The sequence below is a fragment of the Lathamus discolor genome, chromosome 1 (assembly GCF_037157495.1).
Source record: "Lathamus discolor isolate bLatDis1 chromosome 1, bLatDis1.hap1, whole genome shotgun sequence".
Lineage (NCBI taxonomy): Eukaryota > Metazoa > Chordata > Aves > Psittaciformes > Psittacidae > Lathamus > Lathamus discolor.
Genome location: NC_088884.1, coordinates 108,726,854 through 108,743,643, shown reverse-complemented (window position 1 = coordinate 108,743,643; position 16,790 = coordinate 108,726,854). Strand labels below are relative to the sequence as shown.

Sequence of the window (16,790 nt, the reverse complement as noted above, 5' to 3'; positions counted from 1 at the left end):
TGCAAAATTTTCATGGCTCTTCTGATTTGGGGTGTTGCAGGGTGTAGTTAATGCTCTGAAAAGTCTTTGGGATTCCTGGATGAAAGGTGTGATGAAAGAAGTGTATTGTTGTTTTAGGGGAGGAATCATACTACTAGGTAAGCCTCTGTCACTGAGACTTGCTGGACTCGTTTGTTCTGACTTGCCTATGACTCCTTTCTTTCCTAATTCAGGAGATAAAGCCTGAAGTCTATGCTGAGATGCTGCACAGTGTGTTGTGGCATTTGGGACAGCGCATCTGCCAGATAGAAGAGCTTCTTGCTGACCTCTCAGTGGCACCCAAAGGTGAGTGCTGCAGCCTCTGATTTGCTCCTTGGTAGTCTGGGCAGCATGTGTAAGTTTATAGAGCAGTTTGAGCTTTGGGTGAGGGTGGAGAGAGAATGGTGCTAGCTCTGAGCTTTCTTCTGATTTGAGCTGCCTTCTATGCATTGGTAATCCTTCTGATATTTCACCCTTTCTTCTTACCCAAAATGCATTTATTTTTTAACTGTTCCTCAGCTCCTCTACAGCATTGTATGGTGACAAATTAAGGTGGCCTATGGCCACTGGAAGTTGTGGTGGGGAAGCAGGTGAGAGTCATAACTATACCCCAACTCTGATCTGCTTGTGCTAGTACAGTTAGAATGTGTTGCAGTCACAAGTACTGAGTCGATAACCTGGCACAAAAGGGGGAGTGGAGTAAACAAAGTAAAAATAGCTTCTTGTGCTCTTTTTTATTTTCATGGGCTGTGCATGCAGCCAGTGAAGTGTTAATCCGTGCAGAATCAGTTTGTAAATGCACCAAATCTGGCACCAGACCATTTCACCCACCCTGCCTTGGAATGAAAATCAAACTGAAAATCCACAAAGACTATAACTGTTGTATCTTGCTTCTGGATTGGATTTGAAGCAGTCAAAGCAGGATAAAGAGAGAACTATATGATGCAGAGCTATTTTCAAAGGCTGAAAAGCAGGGATCTACTTCTGTAACCTGGGACTGATGAACTAACAGAATACGATACTTTGTCTATGATAAATGTAGCTGGAAACAGAAATTTGAAAGGTAAAGATGATGTAGAACTTGCAGAACCTTATCCTAAACTGATTGCAATCAGTGGCCATGTACTTAATATTTCCTATATACCGGGATGGCCTCTCGCATGTTTATGGAAATTGTAAAGTCCTTACGTCGTGAGTAGCCCTCCTAGTTCTACTACGTCTTATTTCAGAACATGGGAGACTTTCTCAAGATGTTGGCTGTGGCAGTCAACTGTAGGAAAATGCTCTATGGAACAAGGATATTTCAGTTGTTGATGTTAGTTATGTTCCACAAACTGTCACAGTGGTACAGGAGGCTAGCTCTGTCCCAACAATTAAACATCTCATAACCTCCAAAAAGCCCTATGCAAAATGGATGAGAAAATAACAAACAACAGAACTTTTGTGATGATTTCAAAGGTGATCAAATAATATATGAACAGCATTTTGCATCATGGGGATAGTTACTGGTAAGCTCTGAGTTAATACATCGCAAAGACTGAATGCTGTCCTTGAATCTTGGTGCAAATGACAAGAACAGTATTTGGAACTGTTGTCTTTGCCCAGCTGAAGTGTGCTCTTGGTAAGCATCAAGATCTTAGAACTGGGTAGTTGAGGAGGAGCTCAGTTAGTAGTGGCAAATACATTAGTGATGTTCTATCTGACTGCAAAGGGGTGGCATGCAGCACCTACTGTTTTTGTGGTATGTTCAAGGGTGTGGGGAGATCAACTGATTCAGCATGACGCATAGAACACCACACATTTTGTTTCCCTCAGTAGATCCCTTCAATGTCTGGAAGTCTTCCATTGGATCAGCTTGGGAGATACTAAGCATTGAGTCACTGAGGTTGGTAACTAACCTCATCCAAGCAAGGGTCGTATGGTACTCAGGCTGCTGCTTTTTCAATGCCCAAAGTAGTAGAGGTTGTTGTCCTATTATTTTAGAAGTGTGTGTCCGAAGTATGCCACAAGAGGAGAGGAATAGTATTAGGTTGGTGTGATTGTTTGTGGCAAAGGTGGGAGCAGAAATAGCATGTCTTGCCTCCGTGGCCCTTTGCTTTTGCTGCAGCACTCCTGGACTAAGCAAGATGTATTTCACTTACTGCTGTTCCCAACCACTATGCCAAGGTAGGTAGTTTCAGGGACCTAGTCTGAGTTTTCAAAGTGCACTCACTGGGCCAGCAGACTAATCTGTTCAGTTGTCTTGTGAAAAGTCCCACTCCTAGGAAAAATGATTATAGGGATGTGCTTGAATTCATCTTTGAATGGAAAAACTGTTCATGGCTATAAATGTGGAGAGACCGTCGTCAGCAGATGTGCCATTCAAGCTCTGACACTGGCTCTTCTGAGAGTATTGGAGTATGAGTGAACAGGGATATAAAATAAAAAAATATAATAATGAATTTATTATAGGAAGCCAGCAGCAGATCAAATAGAAGAAAATATGCAACCTCTTCTATTCAGTCTGTGGTGAAACCTCTTCAGTAAACTGCTAGTGCCAGAAAACATAGTTTAATCTAGAAGCAAATCTAGGTTGGGGATGCTGTGAGGGCTTAGCTTAAGAAGTCAAAAAATGTCAAGAGCAGTTCTGTATAAAAACCCAGGGTAGCTGTTCCCTGCTTATCCAGCAGTTCAGTGACTAGGGCCTTTTAGGTTACAGTTACACTTCCTCTACTTGTCTGAACAGACATTTTCTGATCAGTTTTCTGGTATTGTTCTTACTGAGGCTTTTATAACACACAGTAGCTTTACCAAAAGAGATGGATGAGCTCAATATAGTGAATCAAATCCTATCAGGCAGGGGGTAGGAGCCAAACTTTGATCATTTGCATTCTGAATGAACTTTTAGGGAGTTTGGTAAAAGACGAGAGGAGAAAAGCAGCTTGTGACCTGTGCTTGTCTTTTGCTTTTGGGTATATGTGCCAAACTGGAAGGTAGAGAATTCATTTCGGGTTGATCAGAAATCCTGTTTTCTTCTTGGTTTCACAAGGAAGACCAGACAATTTTAGGAAAATTTCAGTACAGCTCTTCTTCCTAATGTGCCAATAACTATTAACACAACTTTATTTCTTGCTGTATTGCACATATTAAAATATCCCGTACTGAGGCTTGATTTAATGTATCTCTCTCTAAACACAACTTCGCTGTGACTAAAGTATTTTAACTCTGTATAAATAGCTATTTCCAAAATAGTGCATTCGAATGAAATGCCTTCAATATAGTTTAACTTTTTAGTGATCAAAACACATTCTGCATGCCAGAGTCAAGGTGTGTAAACTAAGAAAATGAATAGTTTGCATTTCCAGGTTTACACACCAAATGAACTATGCTATGAAGTTGCCAAATCCTGTTGTCTCCATGGATGTGTTTTGGGCTCCTGTTGGGAATGCAGCCTGTTTTAAATGAGAACTGGGGTTGCTGTAGGACATCTGATGTTCATCCATAGTATTGCCAAGACAAGAAGTTTTGTACTGAACTGAAAGTTCTTGGGTTTGAAATTTCTCGCTAATTCACTGCAGACAGAAAGCTACCAGATGCAGACTGTGAGGAGGTAGTTTTTAGAGCAGAGAGGACTCAGCCTTTGAGGTCTCCCAGTGGAGTCTGGCTTCTGATATTATAAGGGTTTGCTCTTGAAGAGTAACAGTTATCCTCATCCGTACCAGAGGATAAATGCATTACTGTTACCTGAATTCCCTTGTCTGCTTTCCTGAGAGTTAATTTGCAACTTAATAGAGTTAGGACAGTAAAATGAAAAATCAAAGCATGTGGCATAAGGAAGCAAGAAATACGAGGCTGTACAAAAACACCTGACCCTGGAAGGCATCTACACAGACAGCTGTGGTATTGGGGAGTGTCTTCTGAGGAACATAACTAGCCATTAAGCAGTGCCTCCTTGCCACAGAAGAAAAAAAGGATGCACCTATGGTGAAAGGTGATGAGATCATCTCTGCCTCTGTATTCATCATCACCGCAGAGGATCAGTGTTTCTCTGGCTGGTGAGTGTTGCTGGGTGGAACAGAGTTTTCTTGATTTACTGGAGTGCAGATACGACCATGCAGAAGTCTGATTCCTGAACAGGGAGATCCACCTGCAACTGAACTATTTAACTATAGAGATAGATATCCCAGGCCCAGGGATCCTTGTCCTTCTGGTAAAGCATGACAATCCTGCCCTCCATGACATAATAGCAAAAGAGTGAGCTGGAGGTGTAATATATGTGATTAATAACTGAATGGACTGAGTGGACATAACCTGGGCAAGATCTGTCACTAAACATCCTAGTAGGTTTCAGCAGAGGTAGGCTCAAAACTAGACCTAGTTGTGAGTGTGGTTTGTTTCATGAGTACAGACCCTAGCATACAAGTGTCAAAGGCTAGAACTCCTGGACACCACTGGAAATAAATGCTGCTCTAATACAAGCAATACACATTTGGTGTTGCCTGTAGTTGAGCTCTTCTTCAAAGAATAAAGGATAGCTAATTTTGGGCCAAACAAGACTCTATTCCCTATGTTCATACTGATTCCTGAAATGGTGGCAAAAGATTAGGTATTTCCTGAAAAAACTAAAAGCAGTTATTCTTTACTGACATTCAGCACAGTTGGTGATGAGCATGTCTGCTGATAAAATAGACAAAAAGAGCAGAAAACCTTTTTGAAAAGGTGTTTCCATTTTAGTTTGTACTAATTATCTATATGAGGTGGTTGGTGTTGTTGACCCTTTGGGGATGTTGGTTGATGAGGAGCTCAGCATGACCTGGCAATGTGCACTTGCAGCCCATGTGCTGGCCTGCATCAGAAGAAGCATATCCAGTAGGATGAGGGAGGTGATCCTCCTCCTCCTCTATTCTGCTCTCATGAGACCCCACCTGCAGTACTGCATCCAGCTCTGGGGCACCCAACACAAGAGGGACGTGAACCTGCTCGAACAAGTCCACAGGAGGGCCATGAAGATGATCAGAGGGCTGGATCATAGGAGAGGGGAGCACCTCTCCTATGAAGATAGGCTGAAAGTGTTGGACTTGTTCAGCCAGAGCAAGAGAAGGCTCCAGGGAGACCTTAGAGTAGCCTTCCAATATGTAAAGGGGAACCTACAGGAAATCTGGAGAGGAGTATTTTATAAGAGCAAGTAGTGCTAGGATAAGGAGTAATGGCTTTAAACTGAAAGAGGGTAGATTTAGACTAAGGAGTGGGCAACCTATTCCAGTGTCTCACTACCCTCACAGTAAAGGAAGGATGTGATGCCCCATACTGTGGGGGACACAGTAAAAAGAAGTTGCAATGCTCCATCCCTGGCAGTGTTCAGAGCTGGGTTGGACGGGGCTTTGAGCAACTTGGTCTGGTGGAAGATGTACCTGCCCATGGCAGCGGGGTTGGAACTAGATGATATTTAAGGTCCCTTCCAACCCAAACCATTCTGTGACTGATTCTGATGTAGAAATTTACAGAAGTGCATCCTTTAAACTGCTTTCTTAAAAAAAAAAAAAAAAAAGTTGAATCAGTATTGGAAACAGAGGGGGATTTTATCCCTCATATCCCATGTTTCCATTTCCACCAGCACTGCAGCAGTTCCTCAAGTGTCTGTTTCCCCTCACAAGTCTCTAAGACCTGTGGAGAGTAAGCAGTTCCGCAATGTTGGAGAAGGGGGTCTGTGCTGCCAGTGTTTGCTGTGGTAGCTGCTATTTGCATGAAAAGGAAATAGAGACAGATTGAAATGGAGGACAATGCTGGCTGTCAGAGCACGAGTCCCACAGGCAGCAAGGTGCTCGTTTTTCAAGTGTGAGCCTATACTTATCATAGCTTAGGCATAAGGCCATATCTTGAGGAAATCTGTGTACAGTTAAACTGAAACTGTATGAAACAGGAGTGCTGCTGCCTCAGTATCTGCAGGGCCAGCCATATACCATCAGGGCTGTGCTGTGTGTTCTCTGTTAAGAGCAATGGAGAGATGTTGCTTGGATTGTTTTGGTGGGAGCATGCTGGGGTGGGCTGACTGAAGCATAGAGAACCAGGCTGATTGAGACATGTGACAGGGGCTCAGGATGGAGAGCAAAATCTCTCCAGTGAGGAGGGCAAAGTGAGATGCTAAAGCAGAATCTTTTAAAACATGAGAGGTGGCTAGCTAAGGAGGGGCAGGAGCATCTTACCATAGTGGGCTGTTGTAGTTAGCCAAGGGACTTCCATGTAACTGGCAGTAACTGGCTGCTGATAAAGTATGCTCCAGTTCCATGAGATGGGACTGTGAAAAGACTGAGATGAGGATGGGATGCAGTTCAGTCCATCGGAAGCTGCAGCATGTTAAAGAAACTGAGGCAGGACAGTACCACTGGTCTTAGGTTTTTATCTGAATCTCTGCATCTGTGAAGCCCTCAGAGCTAATGGATAGCGTATATACTGAGGTCTAAATGGTGAGAAGTCAAGGCTTTGTGGAACCAATTCAGCTCTAGTGTGTGTATATTATGTGCTTACTGCAGCTTGCACTTTCCAAAAAAAGTAATCTTGGACAGCCTGGGCTCCGCTTTCACTGTGATTTCTTTTTTGCCTCCTTATAGTCAAAAAGCCTGCAAAGACTTACTCTCTCTCTTTGTTCCTTTCTGCCCCTTCCTGCCCTTGTTTTCTCAGGTGTTGCTCAGAAATGCCTGTACCTGGAAAGAGGAAAATCGTGTTTAGTATGTCCGGTCTACAGCAATACAAAACATGGATCAGTGGGTGTAAAACAGCATGGTAAACAGTGGAGTCTCTCCTCCCCAGAGCTGGCTGTTGCTGTTTGTCACTCCAGGCACCTCTGAGAAGTTATCCCATGTATTTTTCTGTTACCCTGTACTAATGCTGACCATTGATGTAGGGACTTAATGGGAGGCATGACAACAATTACAACAAAGCATGCTGTGGAATTACTGGGGATCTGAAATAATTGTGCTTAAGGCTTTGCACTGTCCTACAACAAAGCTCCCGAGGACACATGCAAATGCAGTTTTCCTCATGTTCTCTTGCTTAATGCTGCAAAGGTGAACATAAGTGGAAGAAAAATGCTTATGTGTTTTTTGTCCATGTGTAGGTAAAGTTCCTGACCCTTTTACAGGTCTGTTGTTGGCTTTCAATGTGAGTCACAAAGTCCAGGTCTTATTTCCATATCACATTTACACAAGTAGCTATTTCTCTCCCCTCTGACAGATTGTCTGGCAGGAAACAGGATGTGGTCTCTTACAATGTATGTGTGGTTTTGGTGCAATAAATCCTAAACCCTGTAGGGGATCAATAAATGTTACTATTCATGCCAGCTGAAAATAACTCAAAGCTGTATATTATATGGCATCTCCAGTAACCTAGATTATTCTTGGTTCAGAATTTATTTAATCAGTCATTAATTATTACATTTATGTTCAGTTTAAGCACCTGTGTGGGCAGTCAGCTGCACTTGAAATCTGTTTAATATTTCTTAATGGGAAATTGTCTCTGCTAGCAATACCTGTACAACTCTAGGCTTTTTCAGGGGTGCATGTGAGACAATGAGAGCAAGTGAGAACAGACGAAATTCTTACTAGATACAAAGAAAATGCTTTTGCTTTTGATCAGGAGCTGGATCAAGTCTTAGGAGAAGACTGGAGGGTCTCTGTCCTTGGAGATACAAAAAACTTGCCTGGACAAAGTCTGGAGCAACCTGCCATAGTGGGGCCTGGTTTGAACAGAAGGTCAGACTCACAGCTTCCAGAGGTCCTTCCCAACCTTCGTCATTCTGTGAGGTTTGTCAGCTGAGTTAAGCTGTGCCAGATATGATTTGTTTCAGGATGTGCTATTGTCTGTGCAATAGAGCGATTTCTCCATATTGTTTTCTTCAATGCAGGTAGTGATCTAAATGGACAGAGCAGTGAAGCGTATGGAGCCATGGAAGATAGCAGTCATTGTTGTGTCAGTGATATTGGTGTTAGCCCTCATCATTGGCTTGACTACATACTTTTTATGTCGTGGTAAGTGCACCAGTCTTTGTTGTCGCAAGTCTTCAGGGATTTGTTGTGCTTCACTTCCTGCTGTGGTCTTGCATGATGATTTAGGTACACAGTTCACCCTGGTATAGAAACTGCATGAGAAAACTTACTACAACTTATTCAAGATCTGAATTGATTAGAAAACCTACAAGAATACTTAAAATATTATTTGTTTTAAGCAGGGATTTAAGTTTTCTCCCTCTTTCAGTTTCTTGTCTTACCCCAGTGCCTCCATGGGTATTGTCCAGAGCCACTTTTTCCCAAAAGTGCTGATAAAGCTGTAATTCCACAGCTGATAGGGTCACAGCCACAGCCTGGGAACCTTACTTGTGCCATACTCTGACATACTGTGCCTGTCTGAATTGTACTGCAGAAGGTCAGCCACCTTCACTTTTCTTCTCTAGATGAGGATCGATATTACAATGCAACTTTCCTAGTCACCAATGTCGAGTATGACCCTCAGTATGAAAAGCAAACCACAGAAGACTTCAGGCACCTGAGCCAGGAAGTTGAAACCATGGTAAGCTGTTTCTCTGTTTCTGCCTGACCTATGGTGAAGAGTCTGTGACTGATTGGAAATAGAGGTGATTGTGCCTCATCCTTATGGCACTTACCTTTCAAACCTTGCTATAGTGGGTTAAAGATGCATTGCTGACTGTGCACAAGCAGATAGTAAGCTCAGGTGCTGTCTGTTCCAGTAGCTCTGTGGTGGAACAGGCACCCACAGAGCAGAAGGGACAACAAAATTGGCCAACACAGCTGTTTATTTTGGTTCTGTACCCTCTGATGGAAATTTAGGATCTTTGGTGTACAGGTGGAGTTCTGAATGCATTTTCTTGTGTTTTGGAGGCTCATGAGACTGCTGTATCTTGAGAGCATGTACATATTACAGATGTGGTTAACACAATCTTTTTACTTAACAGATGTCTGCAGTATTCAATGGATCCTTTCTAAGTAGAAGGTACATCAGGTCCCATGTTGTCAACTTAAGGTAAGTAATGTGAATATCAGGAATAAGCAGGGGTGTGATAAATGTTCTTTCTTCCTTCTGCTTGACCATATGGAGTGCCTGGTTGCTTATGCTTGGATTACACCAGCAGCATGACTAAGTTGGCTGGTTGTTGCTCTCCTTTAGTGCTGACAACACTGAGGGCTTAGTTACATTCAGAGGTCAGCATGGAAGAGAAATTTGCCTTATACTTCTGCAGATTGATTACCAGTTGTTTACGGCTGTGATGGAGTAACCAAGTTACTAGGTGATCCCAGTTTTTACTACTAGTTAAGGGATTGAGAGGTGCAGGGTCAGCTCTTTATTCTACTTAATTCTTCCTATGGAAAATCAGGCTGGTGTTTACCCCTTTGCATGGTGTACAGCAGGAGATGACTATTCTCCTCCCTCTCTGAAAAGGTCTGAAGGAATAAATGGTTCTTGAGATACCTGGATACAGAGCTGAGGGAACAAAGTGGGGCAAAAAGGTATAAAGGTCCTGTTTAAGAGTTTTTAAACCTTTCCTGTCTCTGCAGTAATTATGTTTTGCTCTCAGCAATAAGAGTCATCGCTTCCTTCTCCTTCACATTATTTTTGGTTTGGAAATATATTTCTATAAGGCTTGCTTTTGCTGTGGAGTATTTTTCCTAGACAGCAAAGAATACCAAACTTCCCACAAATGTCCTTCTCCACAGCACTTCTGGGTTTTCTTGCCTTTACCTCTGTCTGGATGGAATGAGTAATTTCCTTAAACTGTTCCACACTGTTTTTCTGCTGCTGGTTTCTTCCACAAGCCTCCATACTGTATGTCAATTGGAACTGCAGAACTTGGGAGCTTGACTGCAAACCTTTTAGGTTGACCAAACAGTGTATCTCGTCCAAGCTTGCTTTCACTACAGATACGTTGTAGGTGTCTTTAACTAGGCACTGGACCAGCTTAGCTGCATCTCTGCTGCCAATTCCCTCTAGGCTTTAGCTGGCTTTTCTTTAGACTGCTAGCCTAAAATATTGGGTCCGATATTTTATACTGACAGTAGGTGATCGTGCCTTGCTCAGGTAAATCAGGCTACTGAGTTTTTTGTCTTCATATAAATGGAGCTAACTGACCAATAAGTGGACAAGTGACTTAAATGGAAAGAAATGCCAAAAGATCTTTTTAACTTCTGTGGCTCTTGACTGGATCATTTAATGGCTGTTAGGAATGGCCTGTTGGGTGTCTGTTAAAGGTTTTCATTTGCTGTATTGTCCTACTGACTGTGAGCTGTGTTGAGGCCAAAGGGTGTGACCCCTCCTCTCTTCTTCATCTGTACTGCCTATAACAGTTCCCAGAAAATACTGGGTATATGGGAGCAGTGGGGAGTACTCCCACTGTTATAGCAAGAACCAAGCCTTTTGCTGCATGCTGACATGTCATCATCTTCCTTCTCTTGTGCACAGCTATACTAATTGTTCTCTACATCAGTGCAGACCAGACCTGTTTTCATATAAAGAAGGCATACAGTGCACAGCAGAACAAAGAGGATTAATGGCAGAAAAAAGAGACTGACACTGCTTTGTTGTTGTTGGTTTGCAGCCCAGATGCTGGTGGAGTGCTTGCATCTGTTGTTCTGGTATTTAAATTTGCCTCGGCTGACAGTAAGGCCACAAGCTGGAGTCAGGTCAACAACGTGTTACGCAGAAGGCTAAAATCAAGCTCCAAGCTCTTGAATGTTGACGAGTCTACCCTTAGACTCACAGGCAAGTGGCTTAGGTTTGCGTTTTCAACTTGGAATTTGTTCCTCATACTTTGCTGTTCTTAGCGTAATGAGTGTCACCTTAGTATGCAAATGCAGACTGTTCTTATTTTCTTCTTTTGCCTTCTCCAAATGTTGTATTACTGCTGATAGCCTGGGAACTTGGAAGAATTAGCATTAAAAGAAAAGCATGCTGGCACTGATTTGTGAGTGAGCTCTCTGTGTACCAGAGGCTTTCTCTGTGTGATCTAGCTCTGTTGATTGAATGAGGTCATATTGTGTCCGGCCCTCCCTGACTCATCAAAAAAAGGTCCAACTTTGAGACCATGGGCTCACAGGTTACTTTAAGGCACATAGTGAATTGAATGAGAACCTGTATCACCAGGTACTGGAATGCAGAGTCCTCAAGCTATTAAGAAAATGTAAGGCTGAGATGGCTCACTTCACCCCTTGGTATCTCCTTTGCTTATCTGACAAATTGCTGTAGCCAGTGTTTGTAACAAAACCTGAGGTTCCTTGGGCAGTAATCCTCTCCCATGAATCAGTTGCTGGTTGCCATCAGAATCTGGCAGTTTTTTGTAGGAAAGAAATCAGTAATGTTAGTTTAGCTCCAGTCAACCCCAGTACTGAGGATTTCTGAAGAGTGTTTTGACCATGTTGCCATACTGAGCCTGAATAAATGTATGTAGACATTTGCTGGTGGCTGTGCACATTATACATGTAGATGTTACTTCGATGTATTTGCAGTCATCTGTTGCTTCTGTTAGCTTTGAGCTATGGCAAGACAGATGTATCCTTTGGCCTTATGCTTTTGGTGAGGAACAGATGCTTAACTGAACTTCTCCAACAGAGCAAATTACTCCTTTTACCATACTGTAAATCCATACAGTTAATGTAGACTATTTAATTTGTGTTTGCTGGCTACAGGGAGGGAATCTGTGCTAAATCACATGGCAGTATAAGATGTATTTACTGTGTGTTTGCTTTTCATTCCAGACTTGAAAAAGGAAAGGGGCGATAACCTTTTAAACAACTGTAAGTACAAATGCTGTATAGAAAAGGTCCGATGACATGGTGCTATTGGTTCTGTGTTTACAAGATTCTTATGCTTTTAAGATGCAAATTGGAAAAATAACTTGTTAAAGATGCTAGAGCAGTAGACAGAGCATGAGCCAGGGAAGACTTCAGCTCATTTTCCTGCAGTCAGGCTGACTCTAGTGTTTGCAGAACCAGGCATTCTGATTTGGTGGTGCAAAAGTGTAAAGCAGTTGCTTTAATATTGATTATGGGAAGTAGGGGCAAGTAGATGAGCTGCTGTTAGTGAGCTTTGCACAAAACCAGGATTCTTGCTGGAATCCTTCCAAAAACATTTTCCCTCTTGCCGCCTCCTCTCTGCAGAAAGGTTTGGCCATAGCTGTCTGTCAGATTTGAGCTAAACCTGGCAATATACAGGGAAAGGCCAGAGTGTAGGAGATGGAGAAGAGCTGTCCGCAGTGAGAACAAGGCAGTGGCACAGCCCTGGAGAGGGGCAGGTTCTAAGTCCCTCTCCTGTTGTCTGCTCCCCCATGAGGTCTTAAAGCTTCTCTGGAAATGGGGAGACAGTTTAAATCCCTTCCCATTGGACTCCATCAGTCCCCTGCATGGTCTCAGAGCCTTTGCACTCTAGCTTCCCGTCTTTAAATGGACTGAGAATTAACTGGTTTGGAGCTAAGGTGTTTTTTTTTCAGCTGAGTAATACATGCCTATGCTCTTGGTACAGTGGCTATAAGTAAAGTGTCGGAAGAAGAGGATGCTATTTTTTTGTTGCTGTTGTCAAAGCTGACCTGGAAGTGACCTGACAAAATCCCTTCTTTGTTTGCCCAGTTTGTGGGTGGGGTTTTTTGTTTGATTCTGTGGGGTTTTTGCAAACTAGTCTTCAGGAATTCTGTGACACTTAAAGCTGTACTGACTGTGTTGGTCTTGACTTTGTTATACAGGTAGGATATTAGAAATATGGGAAAGATTGACTCCATTGAGTTCTTTAGTGATGTGTAGTGTCTCTCTCTTGTGCATGTTTTGGTGGTGTGGGGGGGGGCTTAGAGCCCCCTTGGTGTGGTGGTTGTTTATTGGTGGTTCCTCAGTATTTTCATACTCAATTTTTAAGAAGTCTTAAAGGCAAACAAAAAACTCAGGATGATGTTCTTTACTGAGAGAGTTTAGTCTTTAGTTGGAATTTACATGCTGCTATTATGAAAGCTATATGAATGTAAATGCTTAGGTTATCAGTGCATGTGTTTGTGCCTGTATTCCTGTATGCACAGATACACTAGTGACTGCATATGTTACCTTTATCTCTGTACAGTTCTAGTCAAATGTCAAAACAAGGAAGGTAGAAGCAGTATCTTCTTAAACAGGTAAAGAGTTACAACTGGGAAAATACACAGGGTCTCAGATATACAGCCTTCAGTTCCCGTGGGAGTGCCTATGGGCTTGTGAGTCTGAAAACTGGCTTAATGAAAAAGTAGTGACTCTTCTACCAAACTGTGTTTACTGCACATCTATCCTGAGATGCTTGTGACCATGACACTTGGTTTCCCTGCTGCTGGAGGCACTGGTTTAGGTGGAGGCTGTCTTATGCACCCTGCCCTGTTATACGTCTGCCTGCAGCCGTGAGGGCCTTTCCCAAAGCAACACCCTGATTTCCCTCAGTCAGGTAAAGCAGAGCTGTTTTTTCTTTGGTAGGCTGTGGAATACGAAAACAGGCATTCTCCTTCACAGGAGAGGAGAGAATAACCGGCGGGCAGCGTGCACAGGAAGGCGAATGGCCCTGGCAGGCTAGTATTCAGTATGATGGGAGCCATCGCTGTGGTGCATCAGTGATCAGTAATACGTGGCTAGTGACTGCAGCCCACTGCTTTAAAGAGTAAGTCATCAGCACTTCAGCACCTTTCTGATCCTACAGGTCTTAGGACTCTTGGGTGCTCTGACCTTTTGGGGTCTTCTGATATTTTATATGCAGAAAGGTAATAATAAGTTGAATAAGTCTGTTTTATCAATGGTGAGCTAAGCTCCTTTGGGGATCTTGTTTTGTGTGGCTGTAACATAAGCTCAAATACCTTACAGTGGAAGAATAAATCCTAGGAGGTGGACTGCCAGCTTTGGAATTCTGCTGAGACCTCCAACCCAGAAAAAATTAGTCCGAAGAATTATCGTTCATGAAAGATACAACAGCTTAGGCCTTAATCATGAATATGATGTGGCTGTTGTTGAACTTGCCTCTGCTATTGAGCTCACGAGTGATGTGCACAGTGTTTGCCTCCCTGAAGCATCTCATGTGTTCCCAGACAACAGTTCCTGCTTTGTCACAGGTTGGGGAGCTTTGGAGAATGATGGTGAGTGTCTTGCTTTCCCATGTCCTGTCACACATGTATCTGAGAAGACTGCTGTTAGTTTTGTGTTTCAGGTTTTTTTGTTTCATTTTGGGTTCCTTAGACTTAGTTTGGTAGGTGCACGTGCTAATGATACATGTCTGGGCTTAGTTTGCTGCTTGTTTTTCTGGCTTGGTCAGTAGGTTGGAAAGTCAGTAGGGTGAAAGACTTTACAGGTTAGCCTTATAGGACTAAGAGCAGCTTTCGTTGCGTCATGCATTGTGCTGGTTGAATACATTCTGTTCTCCATTCCCACTGGCCCAGTTCAGCTGAGTTTAGCTCTAACGTACACTCTTTCCCCATTCAGCTTTGTCATAGATGTATCATGACAGTTTTCATCAGTTATTCTTTCTTTGGTCATAAATCAGTCTTCATCCGATGACATAAGTGAGCTTCATTCAAATTAGTCTATGTCAGTGAGGACTGAGATGATGAGACTATGTATCTGCTTATGAGATCCATTGAACTATATAAGTAGTGTATGGGGTACATAGTGATTGTCCAAAGCTACACTGCAATTAATCAAATGGGCCTTTTCAATGATACAAGGACATATCTTGTAGCCTACAGCTGAGCTCAGCACTGAAACAGGTAAAAAATCCCTTTGTCTGTTACACTGAAGAGCATGTGATGAGGATGAAAGTTGAAAGAAGTTAAGTTTGGGAACAAGTGAAGGACTTTAAGAGAAGGAAGAACCCAACCCCTTATTTCTTCCTGAGGCATTGTTGGGTAGCTCCCTTTCGTGGCCTGTAATAGCAGAAAAGCTGTAGGAAAACTTGACTGCTCCTAATCCTTGAGTATTTTAGCTTACATATCCTGTCTGCAAATTCTCTTTCTAGGCTATAGTGTTAATCAGCTTCGACAAGCAGAAATAAAAATTATAAGTACTGCAACTTGTAATAGAAGAGAAGTGTACAATGGAGCGATAACACCTGGAATGTTGTGTGCCGGATACTTGAAGGGGGAGGTGGATGCCTGCCAGGTAAGTCGCTTCATAGGTAATAAAAAGGTAATAGGAGGGGCAGGAGCTTATGTTTCCTAGGAATAAAATGTACTCTGGGGATTCTTGATTAAATTTTGGGGTTAAATATCTTGACAAATGTAAATGAAGAGCTTCATGCTTCACGGCCTGAAGGCTGCACGTAGAGGCTTGGGGTTTATATATAATGCACATGTGAGAGCATAGATGGGAGGGTGTGGAGAGGGAGAGACTGAATTTAGACATAGGCTGTCAGCCTCTGTGTTGTCAGTAAACTCTGTATGTAGAGGTTGAATTATAGCTGTGGTCTAGAGACAGATCTCTGTTGCAGCAAGCCTCATTGTTCTGTTCCATTAGTGAGGTGAACCCTGTTTACTTTGTTTCTGCCTGTTGACATTTTTCTCCTTAGGGTGACTCTGGCGGGCCACTGGTGAATGTGAACTCCAGAGGGATCTGGTATCTGGTGGGAATAGTAAGCTGGGGAGATGAATGTGGCAAGCTAAATAAACCAGGAGTGTACACAAGAGTGACTTACTATCGAAACTGGATCAACTCGAAAACAGGCATCTGACACCTGCAGTGGATTAAGTTTTGTGGGCTATGTGCAGCTATTCCTTTGACACGTTCTGCTCTGTGGTTACCCTTTAAACAGCTGCTGGCTTAGCTTGTGGTCATGTGTTAAGTGCCAGCAAGCTCGGAGCAGTCTAGGACTTGAAACTGGTTTGGTCTACAGCCAAACAGGAACAGACTTTATACATGTGACAGCTGTTGTTCAGGAAGTAATCTATCAAAGGGACAACTGCCTTCATACATATATGCAATATACTGACCCTTTTTCTCTGTGGCCAAATGCCTTATCCCCAACTTTTATACCCAGGCAGAGCACTTGAGACCAATCATTTACCAGCATCCAAGAGAAGTTGTAACTAAAACGTGGCCCACCCATTTTCTGTGTGTTCCCAAGACCCATCTGTCTATACGCCAGCTGCAGTCCAGACCCTGACTCTAAAGCTGCTGCACTCCCAAATTCTTCTTGAGCTTTTTCCTGCATCATTCCAGGGAGCATACTCTAATGAAGAATGGAAGACGGCTTAAAAGAGTCCTGGTTCCTAATATCACATCAGACTGTTACTTAGGTGAACAGAGAATTTTTCCTTGCTGTGTTGCCCTGAATAGGGAATCAGTGGAAAACACTAACTTTTGTCCACCTTCTTTTGGACAAGTATATGCACACCCATGCATCGCTTCGTATGAACAACCCCTACCACAGCATTTGCTGGCAGAGTGATTGCTGGATTGAAGACCAAAACCCACTTTGCCTTCATATTCATATTCATGTTGTCATATTAGAGTATTTGGGTTAATTTCTACTTTTAACTTTACAGACTATATTTTTCTGAATAAAATTGCATGACATTTTATGCAGGATGAGGGATTGTAATGTAATCTCAGTACGACCATTGCCAAAAACCCCAACCTTTTAGACTGCTTATTCTTGTGAATGCTGTTCTCAAGTCTTCATATGTGCATCTTCAGCTGCATCCTAAAAAAAACCTTAGGTTTTGTGCTATGGTGGAAATACCTATCTCCTTCAGAGCAGGGCAGAACTTCTGACTGACCCAGTCATCTTATGTGAAGATCCCT

General features: G+C 42.7%; 1 protein-coding gene across 1 annotated transcript; it reads left to right on the top strand.

The window, feature by feature from the left end:
• The first annotated feature begins 7,897 nt into the window (after window positions 1-7,897).
• On the top strand, window positions 7,898-15,784 carry LOC136007304 (transmembrane protease serine 11E-like). Its single transcript, XM_065665216.1, has 9 exons — window positions 7,898-8,021; window positions 8,444-8,559; window positions 8,963-9,030; window positions 10,601-10,764; window positions 11,757-11,795; window positions 13,482-13,662; window positions 13,863-14,131; window positions 15,007-15,149; window positions 15,556-15,784. The coding sequence occupies exons 1-9, from the start codon at window positions 7,910-7,912 to the stop codon at window positions 15,715-15,717; spliced, it is 1,254 nt and encodes a 417-aa protein (XP_065521288.1). The 5' UTR covers window positions 7,898-7,909; the 3' UTR covers window positions 15,718-15,784.
• The last annotated feature ends 1,006 nt before the right edge of the window (window positions 15,785-16,790 follow it).

Excerpts from the sequence above, each read along its gene's own strand:
- LOC136007304 (XM_065665216.1), top strand. The coding sequence starts at position 7,910 with ATGGACAGAGCAGTGAAGCGTATGGAGCCATGGAAGATAGCAGTCATT. Across the intron at positions 8,560-8,962 it reads GCCAGGAAGTTGAAACCATG|ATGTCTGCAGTATTCAATGG; the intron begins GTAAGCTGTTTC and ends TTTACTTAACAG. Across the intron at positions 14,132-15,006 it reads GGGAGCTTTGGAGAATGATG|GCTATAGTGTTAATCAGCTT; the intron begins GTGAGTGTCTTG and ends TTCTCTTTCTAG.